Consider the following 17,245-nt stretch of genomic DNA (forward strand, 5'->3'; position numbering starts at 1 on the left):
TTTTGAGGTAAGTGCTTTGTGAATTAACCACTTGCCTCAAAAACTTGCGGCGGCGGATCTTAAATCACACAGGTTACGCGGATCTAAAGATCCGCTAACCTATGTGAATCTGGCCCACATAGTCCAATAAAAATAACTTTAATTTACAACATACTGCTAAAGGAAAGCTGATATGTTTTAGCCTAAACAGCCTCAATTAAATCTGCTTGCTCAAGGTAAGGTGTGCATACTCAGGAATTCAGCGCAGGGGTGACAGGAGTCCCTCAAAATGGGCACAGTATGTGTGTAGATCTGATAATTTAGTGCAAGGGTAATGGGCACCTCTCAAATGAGCACACCAGATATGCAGACCCAGATAATTAGTACCGGGATGGTATAATGGGCACAGCAGGTTTTCAGGCCGCATAAACTCAACACTGAGATGGTGGAAGCCCCTCATAATGAACACAACAGGTGTGCAGACCCTGCAGAATAGAGTTCCCACGAGATAGAAAAGACATCAGAGGGTTTAAATTCTCAGCATTCTCCAGGCACTCACAGCATACATCAAATATATTGGTTATGGAAAGACTGACCCTTTAAAAACATAAAGTGAGCTTCCTGCCTCTATCTTCTCCAGTAAGATGACCTTGTAATAGTGAGAAAAGCCAGGTCTAGAAAGACCAGACTTGGTAATGATACTGGTAATAAGCTCAGGAAACTCTTAAGCCCTTTCCATTTGCTGTGTCTGATAATGGAGTTATTTCTCTTAATGGCTGCGGGTGCCAAGTCTGGACAGAACCTTTTTCTCTCTTAAGAAAAAGGAAAAGAAAAAAACACAACATCTTTCTGATGTTCATTAAACAACAACGATGGAGAAACAAAAATGATATTTTCCGTACTTCAGGTTATAGGAATCTTTTTAATGACTTCCATGCTTGAGATTTTGTGTACACCCTCTTGATATATTGGAGTACAACCTCCTGTAGTATTTGAGTACACTGTGTGACTATTACACACTCGGCTTCACTCTGTGCAGAGGTTTTCTGAGATTTTTAAAGAGGAACTGCAGTTTGCTTACAAAATTTGTAATAAAAACATCTTTGCCATTTCCTCCAACCACTTTGCATATTATTTTATATATACTGTGATTCCGTACTTGCCAAATATGCTGCAGAAATCTCCCTCCACTGAGTCTGGCTGCAGCCATTTTAACTGTGGGCAGCTGAAGGTGCTGCCTGTTCACTTCCTGGATTTACACAGACACACACCTCCAGCTCTGCAGCTCTCATTAGCCCTCCTATGATTTACCCCCCCTCCCTTACTGGCAAACTCTCAAGAGAGATTGTCATTGTGGCAAAGTAACAGCACAGTTATCCCTTTACACACCACACACACGGTAGCTGCCACCATAAAAACATGCATCATCCACATTTTCCACTGCAATCCTGAACTTTAAAAAAATGTCTCCATTATTCGCTGCCATGCCCAGATGGGAATAGTGTAATGCCGCGTACACACCATCACTTTATGTGATGAAAAAAAATGACGTTTTTAAAAACGTCACTTTAAATGACCGTGTGTGGGGGAAAACGTCGTTTTATGTCTTGTAAAAAACGACAAAAAAAAATTGAAGCATGCTTCAATTTTATGTGTCGTTTTTCAAAACGTCATTTTTTACTTCACAGAAATTGACCGTGTGTAGCAAAAAACGTCGTTTAAAACGACGTTTTTTCACCCGCGCATGCCCAGAAGCTAGTTATGAAGCAAGCTTCAATGGAAAAACGTGGTGAACGTAACCTCGCTTTGCTAGAACATTGTGAGAAAAACGATGGTGTGTGGGCAGGGATGGACTGGCCATAGGGACTACAGGGAGTTTCCCGGTGGGCCGATGGCTCAGTGGGCCGTTTTTTAAAACAGAGATGCTGCTTGGAGGACTTTTTCTAACGCCCTGGCAGCGCCCCAGTGTGAAAGCACTCAGGCTTTCACACTGGGACTGCAGTGGAAGCGTTTTTTAATCGCTTTACAGGCGCTATTTTTAGCCCAAAAGCGCCTAAAAAACGCCTCAGTGTAAAAAGGGGTCCTACACTCACCCCCTCTCTTTTACACTCGCTCTCTTTTTATTACACTCACCCCCTCTCACCTCCTTTCCCTCAACCCTCCCTCCCTCTCTCATTCCCCTTTCTCTCACCCTCTCATGATATACAATAATGGATGTAGGGGCCTTTTGGTGGGCGTGATTTTTCGGGGGGGTGGGGGCAGCATTTTATTGAATTAAAGTGGGCCGGTCTTTATGAAGTCCAGGGCCAAATTTTTGTCCCAGTCCAGCCCTGTGTGTGGGCAACTTCGTCTTTGAAAATTGAAGTTTCAAAAACGTCATTTTTTACTTCACAGAAAATGTCGTTTTTTTTCATCACATAAAGTGATGGTGTGTACGGGGCATTACACTATTGTAGCCTCTCTACAGGTGCAAAAGTACTAGGATTTGCAATTAGAGCATTTAACAGATTCAGATTAATGATTTTTAAATGATGTTTTAATGAAAAGAAAATATTTTTAGAAAATATATTAGAACACAGGCATAAGCAACAGTAAAAGAAAAGAGTTTAAAATGAAGTATAGTCTCCCTGGTTTTTGGTTCAGTGCAGAGTTTGGCTCACTTGTAGAGTAGGTCCAGTCTGAAATAGCAGAGTCACTGGCCCTCAAAAAATTACTTTTAGGATTCATGTACACTGCTGCTGGTAAATGGCCATTTAGGAGCAGCTGGGTGGTTTTTTTTTTCAGCTGCCCCTGAACTCTCTTTGATGTTATCTCATCAGTACATGTACACAGGGTTGTTTACAGTCGTTTCTAGGAAGTTGAGTTTAGAAGCATTTTTTTGGAAAGCAAAAACAAATGTTCAGGACGGATGTTCAGAGGCATTTTAAACGCCAAATGCCTGTAACAGCTTGTAAATGCGCGCAAGTGCAGTAACTCACGTTTAGCTGTGTTTTGTTTACAGGCGTTCAACATTTTTGACTATCTGAAAAAAAAAAAGTTTCTAAAATGCAAACGCGCCTTAACGTGGCTAAATGCAGCATGTAAACGCAGCAAAACTGACATTTTTAAATGTCGGTTACTATCTGTCAAGATGGTTTGTTAAGGAGAGGTTGTAAAAAGGTCTCATGTACATTAAACCTTATGCTGCGTACACAAGAACGTTTTTCGGGTTCTAAAAAACTATGGGCCAGATTCACGTAGCTGAGCAGCGGCGTAACGTATCGTAGATACGACCCCTGAAGGGTCTGGTTATGGATATTTAGGGGGAACCGCACGTAATTTTTTTTTTAAATTGACGGCGGGGTTCCCTTAATATCCATACCAGACCTAAAGGGTCTGGTTATTGAATTTGCGGGGACCTCCGCGCATTTTTTTTCCCCCGAACTCCGATCCCGGACCCGAACTTTTTTCAATTATTCGGGTTCAGGTCCGGGTTCGGGAAAAACCCAAAGTCCGTACCGGTTCGCTCAACCCTACTTATAAACAATTGCCATATTTTATAAAAATCCTTGGTTTAGTTTTTTGTATCCTTTGTTTCATCTCAGTGCTGCTCATCACATGCACCCTCTTTTCAGCCACCACTTGCTGTCTCAATGCACTATAGGACTGCTGCAAGGTGTTTTAGGGGGGTTTCCCTGATGGTGACAACAGTGGACCATGCCTGAGCAGTGTGTTGGCACAGCCATCTATAGTCCCCATGGGATGTGCATGTGACAGAGTGACAAGGCAGGAGCACAATTGGGAGACAAAGGGGTGACCAGGAAGTGAGTGAACAAGGACTTTCATGGCAGTATCACCAGCAGCGCTTATTTTAATGAAAGCTGCAGATTTAATAAAATGTAAACTGCATTCTATAAGAACATTTACATGTTAGAGATCATATGAGATTTTAATTACTATGTTTACATCCAGTGTAATTATCCCAGCATAGCAGAGTATTAGCCAATAAATGCCTTTATTGCTTGGCTTTATCAGGGATATCAGTGCTCATCAAAGTGCAAAGTTGTGTTAGCAGTGAAAAACAAACGTGTTGTTTACAGTCCTGGGGGACTGACATACATAAGCATAGGGCAGTTCTAAAAGAAGTATATATATAATAGAGCTTTCAACTTTACAGCCATTTTGAATAGAAGGTTGAAAGTAACTCTGGTTGTTTGAAGTGTGGCACCCCTATTCCGAATGTAAATCATATGTTATGTAACAGTAGAAAGGTTAAGAGGCTCTGAAAGAGAAATGCGGTTTGCACAAGTGGTTTAATGGAATAGCGTATCAACATTTTAAATCAATGTGCTCCTGCCAGGTTCCCAGGAAAGCGTTGGCGATTTATTTACTGATAATGTTGACCACAATACAAGAATTGCTCAAAACTAGATTGATGTACAGTTTGCTCACATAAGCAGCAATATTCATTGGTTTTACATATTTTTGATAGTGGAGTTTTGGGCCTTATTTAGATGAGCGCTGGTCAGTGGCGGCCTGTCCATTAGGGAAGCTGGAGCGTTGCCCCCTCTATCCACGGCCGCTATTTTGACAGGACACTGCCACCCCCTATTCATGCGTCCGGCCCCTTTCAGGACGCCAGGCGCGTGAATTACAGTGGTGGGGGTGTTTTCTTGAAGCACCTTATTAAAGCGGAAAGACTCTAATAGGCTTCAAAATAGGATGGGCTCATGGCGCAGAGCATTACGCCAGGAGCCCACCCAGGTGTTACAACAGCAAATGAATATTCACTATTAAAATACTGATCCTCAATCCGGCCAATCTGAATCAGGTCTGAGACCCGTTTTCGGATTGGCTGCACAGAGAAGAGTCCCAATTGGCTGCCGAGAAGGAGGGAGGAAATGGATTCCGCCGCAATGCCAGTGGTAAGAAGGGGAAGGGAAAGCCATCACCGAGAAAGGGAAGCCGGCGGTGAAGCACTGCCCACCATACATGGGGTAAGTGCACCAGACCCACGCGATTAATCGACCGTCTGCCGACCAGGGGGGGGGGGGTTGCTATACTGTACTGTGTGCATTTCGTTTTCACATGCAAGCAGACTATAGATGTGCATGCAGATGCAAGATGTAGAGGCTACACAGACACAGTCACTTGTCATAATGGGGTTTATTTACTAAAGCTAGAGAGTGCAAAATTAGTCACGATTCTGCAGAGAAACCAATCAGCTTCCAGGTTTTATTGCTAAAAGCTTAATTTAACAAGCTGAGGTTAGAAGCCGATTGGTTATTCTGAAGGATTGTGACTAATTTTACCCTCTCTTGCTTAAGTAAATAAACCCCAAACTGACAGATGTGCAGGAGTGGGCACACAGCCCCGGACACAGACAGTATGCAGAAGCAGGCAGGACAACAAAAGCCTCCACACACAGTGTGAGTGCCAGCGCTCATCTGAATGAGGTGTTAGGGGGTTCTGGGTGATTTTTGTACTTGTTATGACTATGTAGATTTGATGCAAGCATAGCAAATTTAAAAAAGTAGTAGATAATGAGGGTTTTTTTGTATAAGGATTTATAAGTAAAAGAGCAGTCCTCTGTGACAGACCAGAATCCTACAATACGAAAAAAAAATTAAAATAAAAACAGATAAAATCTCTTCGTAGATTTACATGTATAAGCAAATATTTTGCCTAAAATAACCTCCAACCAATAGCAGATTTATTTTTCAAAAAGCAGCACATATACTTTTTGTAAATATAAGACTTACCCAATACGGTGAGACGGGCTGGACGCGATCGGATGGCGGCCTGTATCGCTTGACATTCGTACAAAGCATCATCCTGAAGCTCTGCTCGCTGAATCTTCAAGTGATATTCCCCTGACATATGATCGCCCTCTACAGAGTAACGAGGGTACCCTTAAAAATGAGAAAACATGATATCTGTAAAAACTTTCAGGCATCCCAAAGATTTCTAAATTGATATTTGACTACTTTTTAAAGGGTAAATACAAGTTCCTGCACAGCCAACAAACTGCCCTGGGCAAGTTTATCTTGCGGGTAAATACAGTGAGATAAATTTTATAGGGAAATTTCATACATTTAAAAAAACTTCCTAGCAATTTTTTCTCACTCAATACCTATTTTCTGTTCTGTATGTGTGCAGGAACTGCGTTGTCACCCTAGGCTGCTTACACCTGACTGTAGCCCAGCTGTCACCTTGGTCTCATCCACTAATGTCGCCACCATTCAGATTTATAGAGGAACTAAAGTTCTTCTGTCACAAACTATGAGCAGGCAGGCTCTTTATTGCAGAAGAGACATGCAATATCTCTTCTGCAAAAATACACCCACCTGCCTGCTTGAAGAATTCTCTGACATGAAAACAGCTGTGCCAGCCAATGAAGACAGTTGAAGACTGGCTACCATAAGAAGATGCCGCAAGGCAGGGCTGTCTTAATGAGAGGGCACACCTGGGCACTGCCCAGGGGCCCCAGCTGCATGAGGGGCCCCCTGCACTTTCCCCAAACCAGCTGGTCCTTGAGCCCATTCTGCCCCGAAATTGGGGGCCCCATGATGGTACTGAGAGTGATATATACACAGGGGGGGGGCAGTCTACCTCCTACCTACTCAATGTTTACATGCACTGTCATCATTGTAGGGGCCCCAGAACATTACTTTGCCCAGGGGCCCATGATGCCATTAAGATGGCCCTGCCGCAGGGGTGAGGGACTGTTCCAGGAAAAGTACATTTAGCTCCACTTTAGGTTAGCTTATGTATTATTGATAAAGTGTATACTTAGAAAACTGGGCATGGTTGATATTATTGTTTGAAATTTTAGTGCATCAGAGGCTCACTAGATTTCTGGTAGAACCAACAGGTATTTTTGCACTTCTCAAACAGATATAACACAATGCTTTCAATGGAATATTTAACAGTGAGATAATTAGCCCTGAGGAAGGAAGTACAGGTCCCAAAAAAAACCACTGTCCTGTTTGATCAATCTTTCTTCTTTAATAATTGTCACAAAGATCAGTGCCTTATTGATTTCCAGCATGTACTTTGGTTGAAGAGGACTGTTTAGGGCCTTGGTAAATTCTTATCTGTGATCAAGCACTAATTAATTACATGCTTTCCCTATGAGGGTTGCGGGGCAGATATTGAGGCATACTGTAACCAACCAATTAGAATCTCTGCAGTCCTTCCGTTTTAGCGGAGACCACAAAAGCAATTTCAAGGTCATGTGACTGGAGCCAGATGGGTTTAGAATATGAAGAACTGTTGCTCAAAATGGAAGTATTTAAAATTTGTCTTCTAATTGTTAGCAGTTACCAAAGTAGATGATCACAGTAAAAAACATTTCTTGAAAGGAAAGTTCCTAAATAATAATATTAAAAATACATTACATTTGGCAAAAACTGGATCCACCTACCAGAGAGGTCTCGGCCCACACCGAGTGCCAGTCCATCTTTAATCCATAACACAATGCCGTGGTACCCAGGAATGGCACATAGTAGACTCACTGGCCTCCCTGCCACCACCACCTGGTCCTGTGGCTGCAGGGTGAAGGAGGAAGATGGACCTATGGGCATAAAGACCAGAAAAGGTTAATTAATGCACAATAATATCTTATAATGGCAAACAGCTTTCGATCATCCATATATCTCAAAATGGTTATTTAACCCAAGGCCCTCCGACCATGTTGTGGATCGATGATTCAAATGGATGAGATAGCCAAGCTTTCTCTCCTAATGCAGACCGTGAGGCAAGGGCTCACTATCTCAGTATAGGGCCAATTTTATATTACACAACAAAAAAAAAATTCATACATACATTTTTGGGGTGAGAAGGGCTGTATTTTGGATATAATTAATTTTTTCATTGTTATTATTATCCATTTTTGGGTATTTGTTTTAAAAAAAAATTATGCATTTGAGCTTTATTTGTGCATCGCTTTAAATTAATTTCTTATTTAACTATTTTCACTGTCTGTCTAGTTCTGTATATAATCAAGCTAATGGTGGGGGTTTTTGGGCTATACAACAGGTACAGGATAGAGGGATATTCTGTGACCCTAACCTGCCAAAAACATCTTCAATTTGTCTTACCCATTGACTCCAGATCTCCTGTTTTTGCTCTTCCCTGTTTTTTTATTATATTCCTTATTTAGGGCACATCTCAGTACAAAGATACAGACAAAAGTATGCATCATAAATCCAGAGAAATGGAGAGAGACGGTAAATAGTATCAGTTGTCAACAACTGTAAATCTTTCTAGGAAATTAATGCTGTTTGCAGAGAAGCATATGTACTAATCTTTCCCCGTTTATTAAAAGGAAAAAAAGTTTTTTTTTTACAATATTAAACATATTGGCATGCCCAATCTGAATAATATTTTTGTAAAAAAAAACTCAGAAGGGGGAGAAAAATAAAAAGGAGAATGTTGAAACATATAGTAAAAGATAAACAAGTAGTGGAAAGGGGACAGGGGTTGGGAGAAGTGGTGGTGGTGGGGGGGGGGGATAATAGGGGCAATTGGGAAATTCATCAGGAGTATATCTGCAAGAGGTGCTATGTAGGGCCAATGGTAGGGGCCTCTAAGGCCATAGTGGGCTATTAGTACTATGAGGTTAAGTGTACTGTATATATTGATACATTTTCCAACTCTCAAAAAACCCTTGAACCTGCCCTATCCAAAATTTACGGTCATGTGGGGGTCCACATTGTTTGTGAGCAGGCGAGAAAATAAAATACATTTGTGCCAAGTATGTAACAAGCTCTAAGAGGTCTAAAAAAGCCTGCTGGTGGTCCAAGCAGGAGAGGTGTTCATTATCGTTTGTCTAAGGATGGATCAGTCATCTGGTGTCTGGAACAATGAATTGCTTTAAGTCACCATTGGTTTTTGTTATTTTTGTTTTTTTGGTGAACTAAAGTAATTCAATGTTCAAGAAACCAGATGACTTTAATGCATCCTTAGACACATGACAACAGGCACCTTTGCTGCTTAGACCACTGAATGGCTATTTTAGACCTCATCCAACTCACCTAGTTCAGAAACTACCTGAGGATCCTGTATTGGGTACCCTGTGGCATCAAGAGAAACTTTTGAAATCATGCATGGGGACAGGGTATTCCCGACCTGCAACTCCAGAAGGTTGTGTGTTTTTTTACCCCATAGGGTCACCGCAACTTCAGCAGATGCAGGTTATTTTGTTTTTCATTAATATATTTAAGTCACTTACTACACGATAGGGGCTCCCCCACCTCCCTATTTAAATTTTCGGTGGATACCCCTAATCACCCCATGGGCCTGTACATCTTAAATCCCAAGTATGCCATGAGTTTTTTTGTTTTTTAATAATTTTTTTCAGAACCAGAGGGTTATGGATGAGATTAAAGATTTTTTTCATAGGATGGGAATGCATGCCCTGGCCACATTAGGCATATGTATTGCTTATGCCTATTTAACACTAGGGATGAGCCGAACACCCCCCTGTTCGGTTCGCACCAGAACCTTCGAACGGACCGACTGTTCGCGCGAACATTTAGAAACGTCTATGGGACTCTAACGTTCGAATTCAAAAGTGCTCATTTTAAAGCCTTATATGCAAGTTATTGTCGTAAAACATCTTTGAGAACCCAGGTCTTGCCCCAGGGAACATGTATCAATGGAAAAAAGTTTTAAAAACTGTATTTTTTTCTGGAGCAGTGATTAATAATGCTTAAATAAAAAATTAATGAAAAACTCCTTTAAATATCGTACCTGCTGGGTGTCTATAGTATGCCTGTGAAGTGGCATGTGTTTAGAACTGTCCCTGCACAAAATGAGATTACTATAAGAAAAAAGTAATTTAAAACTGCGTGCGGCTTTAATGTAATGTCTGGTCCCTGCAATATAGAGGAAAATCATTGAGAAAAATAGCACAGACACAGACAGTAAACACACCACGTAGCTTTAGGTGCACACTGCAGAGGACACGGGCAGTACAAACTACGTAGCTTTAGGTGCAATCTGCAGAGGACACGGGCAGTACACACCAAGTAGCTTTAGGTGCAAACTGCAGAGGACAAAGGCAGTACACACCACGTAGCTTTAGGTGCAAACTGCAGAGAACACGAGCAGTACACACCACGTAGCTTTAGGTGCAAGCTGGAGAGGACACGGGCAGTACACACCAAGTAGCTTTAGGTGCAAACTACAGAGGACAAAGGCAGTACACACACCACGTAGCTTTATGGTGCACACTGCAGAGGACACGGGCAGTACACCACGTGAGAATACTGCAGCTAGCACAATCACCTGCCTGCCAGTTAATTTAGGAAGAGCTGATCTAGCTAAACTATGCAGTGTATAAATATATATACAACACCTGGGATGGAAATATATCCTCTACACACTGTGGGCCAGATACACTACGCCGCCGTAACTTTTTTTTTCTCGAATCCTCAAAGAATTTGCGCCGTAAGTTAGTGTATCTTTGGCGGGGTAATGGCGCGGCATTCAAATCTCTGTGATGGGGCTGGAAAAAGCCAATGCTCACGACGGTGACGTCATTCTACACAAATCACTATTCGCGAACGACTTACGCAAACAACGTAAAAAATTCAAAATGCGAGGCGGGAACGACGGCCATACTTAACATTGAGTACGCCACCATATAGTAGCTTTAACTATACGCCGGAAAAAGCCGAACGCAAACGATGTAAAAAAATGCGCCGGCCGGACGTACGTTCGTGGATCTCCATAACTAGCTAATTTGCATACTCGATGCAGAATTCGATGGAAATGCCACCTAGCGGCCGCCGAAAAATTACATCTCAGGCCCCATACTCACGACCAAACATGTCTGCTGAAACTGGCCCGCAGGCCAGTTTCAGCAGACATGTTTGGTCGTGTGTGGGCGCGAGCGGGCCGAATTCCAGCAAACATTTGCCCGCCGGGCCTTTTCCCAGCAGACAAATATTCCTGGACTTGTTTTAAAACAGCCCGCTGGAATTCAGCCCGCTCGGACATGTACGGTCGTCAGTACAGACCTACCGTACATGTCCAGGCGCCCGCCGTCCCTCGCATGCGTCGAATGACTTCGACGCATGCGTGGAAGCATTTTAAAGGCGGGCCGCCCACGTCGCCGCGTCATTGCCGCGGCGACACCGCGTCATCGACGCGGCGACACCGCGGACACGCCCCGCGTATTGTTTACGCGCGGACTTCTGTACGATGGTGTGTACAACCATCGTACAGAAGCCCTCTGGCAGACATGTATGGTGAAAACGGTCCGACGGACCGCTTTCACCATACATGTTTGTCCGTGTGTACCCGGCCTAAGATCCGACGGCGTACTAAGACGTACGCCTGTCGGATCGATCCGAGATGCTGTCGTATCTGGTTTTGTAGATACAAAACAAAGATACGACGCGCAAAATTTTAAATTATGCGGCGTATCAAGAGATACGCCGGTGTAATTCTTTTGTGGATCTTCCCCTGTAACTTTAACTGACTAGCCTGCCTGCCTGCTCTATCTACCTACTAAAAATTACACTCTCTCTCTTCTCTCTTTTAACCACCGCAACACACTACACAAGGCCGACCTGCAGACGGCCTTTTATAGTGTGGGGCGTGTACTAAACCCCCTGAGCCATAATTGGCCAAAGCCACCCTGGCTTTGGCAAATTATGGCTCTCCGTTTTTTGCAAGCTGTGATTGGCCAAGCATGCGGGTCATAGTGCATGCTTGGCCAATCATTAGCCAGCAATGCACTGCAATGCCGCTGTGAATTATGGGCTGTGAAACGTAACTCGAATTTTGCGCGAACGGCACAAAACGTTCGTAATTCGACGAACGATCAAACATACGATGTTCAAGTCGAACATGAGTTTGACTCGAATACGAAGCTCATCCCTATTTAACACATCAAAAAGCGTATTCAACTAAAAAATGTACTTAGTGGTATACTTCTAGCAATTTAGGCATGCCATCAAGCTCCTATCCTCAATTTTATGTTCACTTGATGGACCACAATCTCACTTTAGAATAAAACAATAAGTCCATCCTGCATTTTTTCTTAAAAGCCATTTCATTCTCACATGATTGAACCCACTCCACAAAATAACACATTTCATTGTAAATTTGCTCAGCAACTAGAAGTGATCTGTACTATTATACTGATAAATTAAAAATGAAGAAACAGTACTGGGCTTTTTTTGCATAGCAGATAAAGAGGAAGTGGTATTATCTGCAGCACTCAGGATAGCAACATCCCTTCCCAAATTCATATAAAAAATGATAAAAACCATCATCTATGCATAACGAACTACAAGTTAATAATACGTCTGCGGTGGGAGTCATGCTATTGCTGGCGAATTGATTGTTTCTCAGGAAAGAATGATTACGCTGGGAGGTCTGTGTGTCCTCAGCTCTTTCATCAAGCGTTCAGCGCCAGGTTCTTCTCGTTGGCACCTCTCAGGACTCGGGCTACAGAGTACAATGGGCGCTGAGAGGCAAGGATTGTTCTGGGTGACAACACCACCACATATTGATTCATGCGAGAAAATCAATGTTCTCAATCTTATGAGTCATCAAAAACGAATGAAAAACATTCCTAGGACTCTTCAACATTGCTTTCCTCTGTAGCTATTTTGTATCTTAGGTAAGGCAGAACAACAATGCAGCTTCACATCTTAGTAACAGTTTATAGTAGACATTTCAGTAACTCTACAAGTCTGTATGATAGGATTCCTGACACATCCAGCAACAGTTGAATTTTTCAGAAAAGCTCCACTGTTTATCATTAACAAAAGCCATCCTTGAGCTCCAGTCCAGTGACTTTGCCTAGGCTCAGTTAATGCCACCAGTCTACTCCAGGCAACAAAAAACTCTTCCTCAGTCTCATCTCTGTTAGGCTGCATTCACACCACAGTGTTTTGAATTGCGGGCAGATGGATGAGCTTGTTCTGTACACAGTTATACCCAATAATCAATTAGAACGGGACTCTCTCTGACCTCATGTGTTCACAATGCAGCAAGGCAGCCACCTGATATGGGACCCTGTTTACCATTATCACCAAATGTATTATTAAGCAACAATCACACATTTTTTGCTTCCCCAGAACAGGAATAGAAAGGAAAACTTCCAATTGCACTAGTTCCGGTGACCCTGGTAACAACCAGGATTTTTTTTTACTTTTAACATATTTCCTCTCACTTTCTGTTTTGGCTTTGGGACATGGAAATCTCCACAATGGGAAACAAACTGCAAAAAAATTATCATTATTTTTTTTTTTAAATCCACCTTCACTTTTTTCCAAAATGGAAAACTAAAGTTTTGCCTTCAGTTCTATTTTTAAGTGGAGTTAAAGTGAAGGTTCCATCAAAAAAAACAATTTTGCTTTAAACTGTAGCTTACGACTAAAAAATATATATAATTTTTTACTCATCTGGAAATGCCTGTTGCTATGCGGTCCCACGAAATCTGCATTTGAAACCACCTAGGATTCTGACATCTCCCTCTAATGCTCCTGGGAAATGTGTGTCATCATTTCCCAGGATGCAGTGCGCTGTCCAATTATCACTCCCCATCCAAGACTTCCAGGAAGTAAGTGCCTGTAGGCTTCACAATGCCCACAAGCAAAATGACAACGGTGTAGATAAAGTTTTATAAACTATCTTTTTTGAATATCTATGCGGATCGGCGGCGGATTGTAAAATAGTAAGTGACCAGATTTATATTATAAAAACGCAGGATGAAAGGACATACATTTAAAAAATGCTAATTGTGGTTGGAACTCCGCTTTAAACTCTTAAAACTAAATATTGCTAGGAGGAAGGGATTTCTGCGTACATTGTATGGTGAAAGTACTGTGTTTTTTCCCAGTAACTCCAAGTTACATAGAATGGACAAGATGCTAGACAATGTACATGGAGTTACATCATAAGTGGCTTCCCAATGGCTGAAGAGCATGCCTGGTGCCTCTTACATTGCAGCAATGGAGACTTTGGTGACCTGTAAAGTAAAAAAAGCCCACCCAGCACATAGCAGTTTATTACTACTTTAAGGTTGCAATGGGCTTTCTATGACTCCTGAGGGTAACAAAAGCTAAATTTCTATCCAGTCTCTGTGTAATAAAAAAAACGTGTTTTTTGGTTTAATTTTGTTATTTTCCACAAGAACACCCCCCCCCCCCCCAGAAAAAAACATCTGTAAAGCATCAGTACAGATATAATGTTTAAAGACACCAAAAAACTGAAAGACTATGCTCACCTCTAATATTAATAATTGATAAAAGTTTTTAAAGTTTTTAACTGGTACTTTTCTAAAAAGACCCACCACTTATGAAGGGGATGCATGTTGATAGGGCTATGACTGATCATAGGGGAACCTAACGGTCTCTTTACTACAAATAAATCCCTCTGTCCCTCTTTCCACCTCAGTTGTCTTTTTTTTTTTTTGGTCTTATGTGTAGCCAGGGGCTGGCAAAAGGATTCCTCTCTGGAGAAAAGAAGATATAAAGACAAACTTTTGTTTGTTTGTTATTATGGGACATGTTTAGAAGCTATGCTCCATTGTCTTTCTGGCCAACCTCCGACTGTTAAGCTGAGGATTGTGGGAGGTTTTCAGTGAGTACAAGAGGTACTGCATCCTATGGGTAAAGAAACTACAATCCTCAGAGAACCATGCAGCCCAGGATGAGGGGTAGAGGAAAATTCAGTGAGCTGCTTAGGAGGATCAGGGCACTTGGCACCACACGACGGAAGCGGACATCTAGAGAGAGAGAGAGTGCTGAGCCCTCAGGTACCCACCCATTAGTGTGGTCTAATCATCTGCAGAATGGGTTCCGCAGAGCTCAAGCCAGCGATTCATGAGGGGCCCTGTGATAGAACTAATAAAATGACTATGTTATGTCTCCCTCTCCCTCTGTCTAATATTATTATTTTCTTTCATATTCTTATTATTATTTATTTTCTTTCTTATTGTGATTATATATATCTTAATAATCACATAACAAGCCAGCAGTAATTTCCTTACTCAAAATGAGAAACAGATGTTCTCCACATTCCTTTACCCCCTCCTTTCCGCCCCTCCCACCATGCAATGAAAGATGGCTTCTGTGCTCTGGAATGTACTACCTCGTGGCAAAACAGATGTTGAACAGGAAAAGGACCATATACAGATGAACCAATCATATACACACATATGTGATGACGTTTGCTTATGTCACTTTGCTTATATAAGGGGGTCGGACCCTGAATAAATGTCTGTTGATGAGGAATAGCTCATACTGACCATTGTGTGCCAGTGTGATCCTTTTTGCATGCATGCATTCACATCACCTTGAATTTGGGTCAGAGGCAGAATAGAACATACATTCCGGTATTGGGCCAGGAATAAATCTATTACAGCCCCTCTGTGATTGGTATCTACAGTTGAAGCGTAAGATTCGTGAGAGGGTTGCCAACCTACAAAACACTTTGCACCATAGAACATAGCAAGACTCTTGCTAACAACGTTTGCCATCTGGTCTCTTGGACCAATGTTTCTCAACTCCAGTCCTCAAGTACCCCCAACAGGTCATATTTTCAGGATTTCCCCTCAGATGAAACTGCTCTGGTAATTACTAAGGAAGTAAAAATGAACAAATCCCCTGTGCAAATCAATGGAAAGCCTGAAAACATGACCTGTTGGGGGTACTTGAGAACTGGAGTTGAGAAACATTATCTTAGACACTACTGTACTTATGTTGCATACCACTGAGAAGTGCCATACCACCTATTCTGGATTACCCTAATAGCTCAAAACCACAAAACTCCTCTCTGAATTTGTTGCTGGCCATTTCATTACTGTTAAGCCCTGTTCAAACTCCTCCTACGAGAACTCTTTATCAAGTCCCTACCCCCCTAAACTGGGAGGCTCCAGGAAGCCACTTGGCATCATTATTAATGTACCACCAAAGGGGCCCCAACCATGCCAGCATTTATTTTCCTGAGTATTCCTTCCTCTTTCATAGTTTCATATTTCAGCTCTCTATCAACACTAACAATGTTTAATACTTTTGCACCTAGCATTGGTAAATAGAAGAAAGTATATTATATTTACTTGTTTTAAACTTTTTATTTACATTTCTTCAGGAAAGGAAAAATGCAGGGAACTGGACATAGGGTGAATAGGCCCTTAAGGTCAGTTTTTTCTCCACCGACACAGTGCGGTTGATTTAATAAAGGCAAATAGATTGTGATATTTCACCAAAGCTTCCCAAAGGGGATCTTAAACAATATATATATATATATATATATATATATATATTATATATATATATAAATATAAATTTTGTAAACAATAATAAATGAAAAAAATTGTAAATGATAAAAAAATAATACAAAATAAAACACTACTGACACCATACACTGCCCCAATGATTCTGTCCTCTGCCCTACTGACACGTCCACTGCTCTACTGACTGACACCAACCACTGCCCTACTCACACTATCCACCTTTAAGCTAGTGTAAGTTTATATTTTGACAGTGACATTGGTTTTATTATATTTCTTTATGTTTTCACTATTTAGTTAGGCATTGCTACTTAATTTCTTTCTTTTCTTTTTAAATAAAGTGTGCCAAATCTTTGATGTTGATCAGGCCTCTCAAGGTTGCCTACTCCTGCACTAGTGTGAACAGGCTCTAAAGATGGCTAAATAGCAGATGCAGTACTGATGTATCCAGCAGATGGCAACATTGATTTGCAGCATAATTATCCATCCAAACGTCATGCATTGAACCCAGCTAAGAACTTCTTGACTATTTTTGGAAATGGTGGATATAGACTATAAACTATGATGTACAGTATGAAGTATTCGGTCCCCATTATACTGAAGATTTGAGCCTTCCCAGCAGATGTTTGGCTGCCTTTGTTAAGGTGTCTCTTCATGCCATATGCACCACCATTTTGTCTGGATGCAAGGATGAAACTCATCTCATTAGGGGATGCAGCAACTGTTCAGTGGTTTTCTGCCGTCACAGAGGCACCATAACTGTACGCTGCGTTTGATTCGGAGCCTTTTGTTCTGTAGATTTGGCCATTTAGCGGTGTGTTGGGCAGATTTGCTTTGGAGAATTGAGCAGTTGGCCTTTGTGATGTGGCTGCTTGTATTGCTAGTAATGCTTGATGTTCTGTCTATTGTTCTGGAAACAGCGCAGCTGAAACATCCCACGGCAACATATGGCAGCAGTTGGGCGACATGCACATATTTCAAGTCATGTCTATACAGTTTCAGAAGCACCATAAAAAAATAAAAATAAGA

At 41.7% G+C, this 17,245-nt stretch overlaps 1 protein-coding gene across 2 annotated transcripts in view; it reads right to left on the reverse strand.

Annotated features, from left to right (window-relative positions):
* The window catches only part of KIRREL3 (kirre like nephrin family adhesion molecule 3), a 1,042,107-nt gene that overhangs the window by 352,340 nt on the left and 672,522 nt on the right, over window positions 1–17,245 (reverse strand). For both annotated transcript variants that reach the window (XM_040326200.1, XM_040326201.1), the window contains exons 3-4: window positions 7,385–7,534; window positions 5,721–5,870 (exon numbers count right to left, since the gene is read on the reverse strand). In XM_040326200.1, the coding sequence (XP_040182134.1) occupies window positions 5,721–5,870; window positions 7,385–7,534 (300 nt within the window). The remainder of the gene's footprint in view (window positions 1–5,720; window positions 5,871–7,384; window positions 7,535–17,245) is intronic.

Source organism: Rana temporaria, chromosome 10 (assembly GCF_905171775.1).
Source record: "Rana temporaria chromosome 10, aRanTem1.1, whole genome shotgun sequence".
In the NCBI taxonomy this organism is placed as follows: domain Eukaryota; kingdom Metazoa; phylum Chordata; class Amphibia; order Anura; family Ranidae; genus Rana; species Rana temporaria.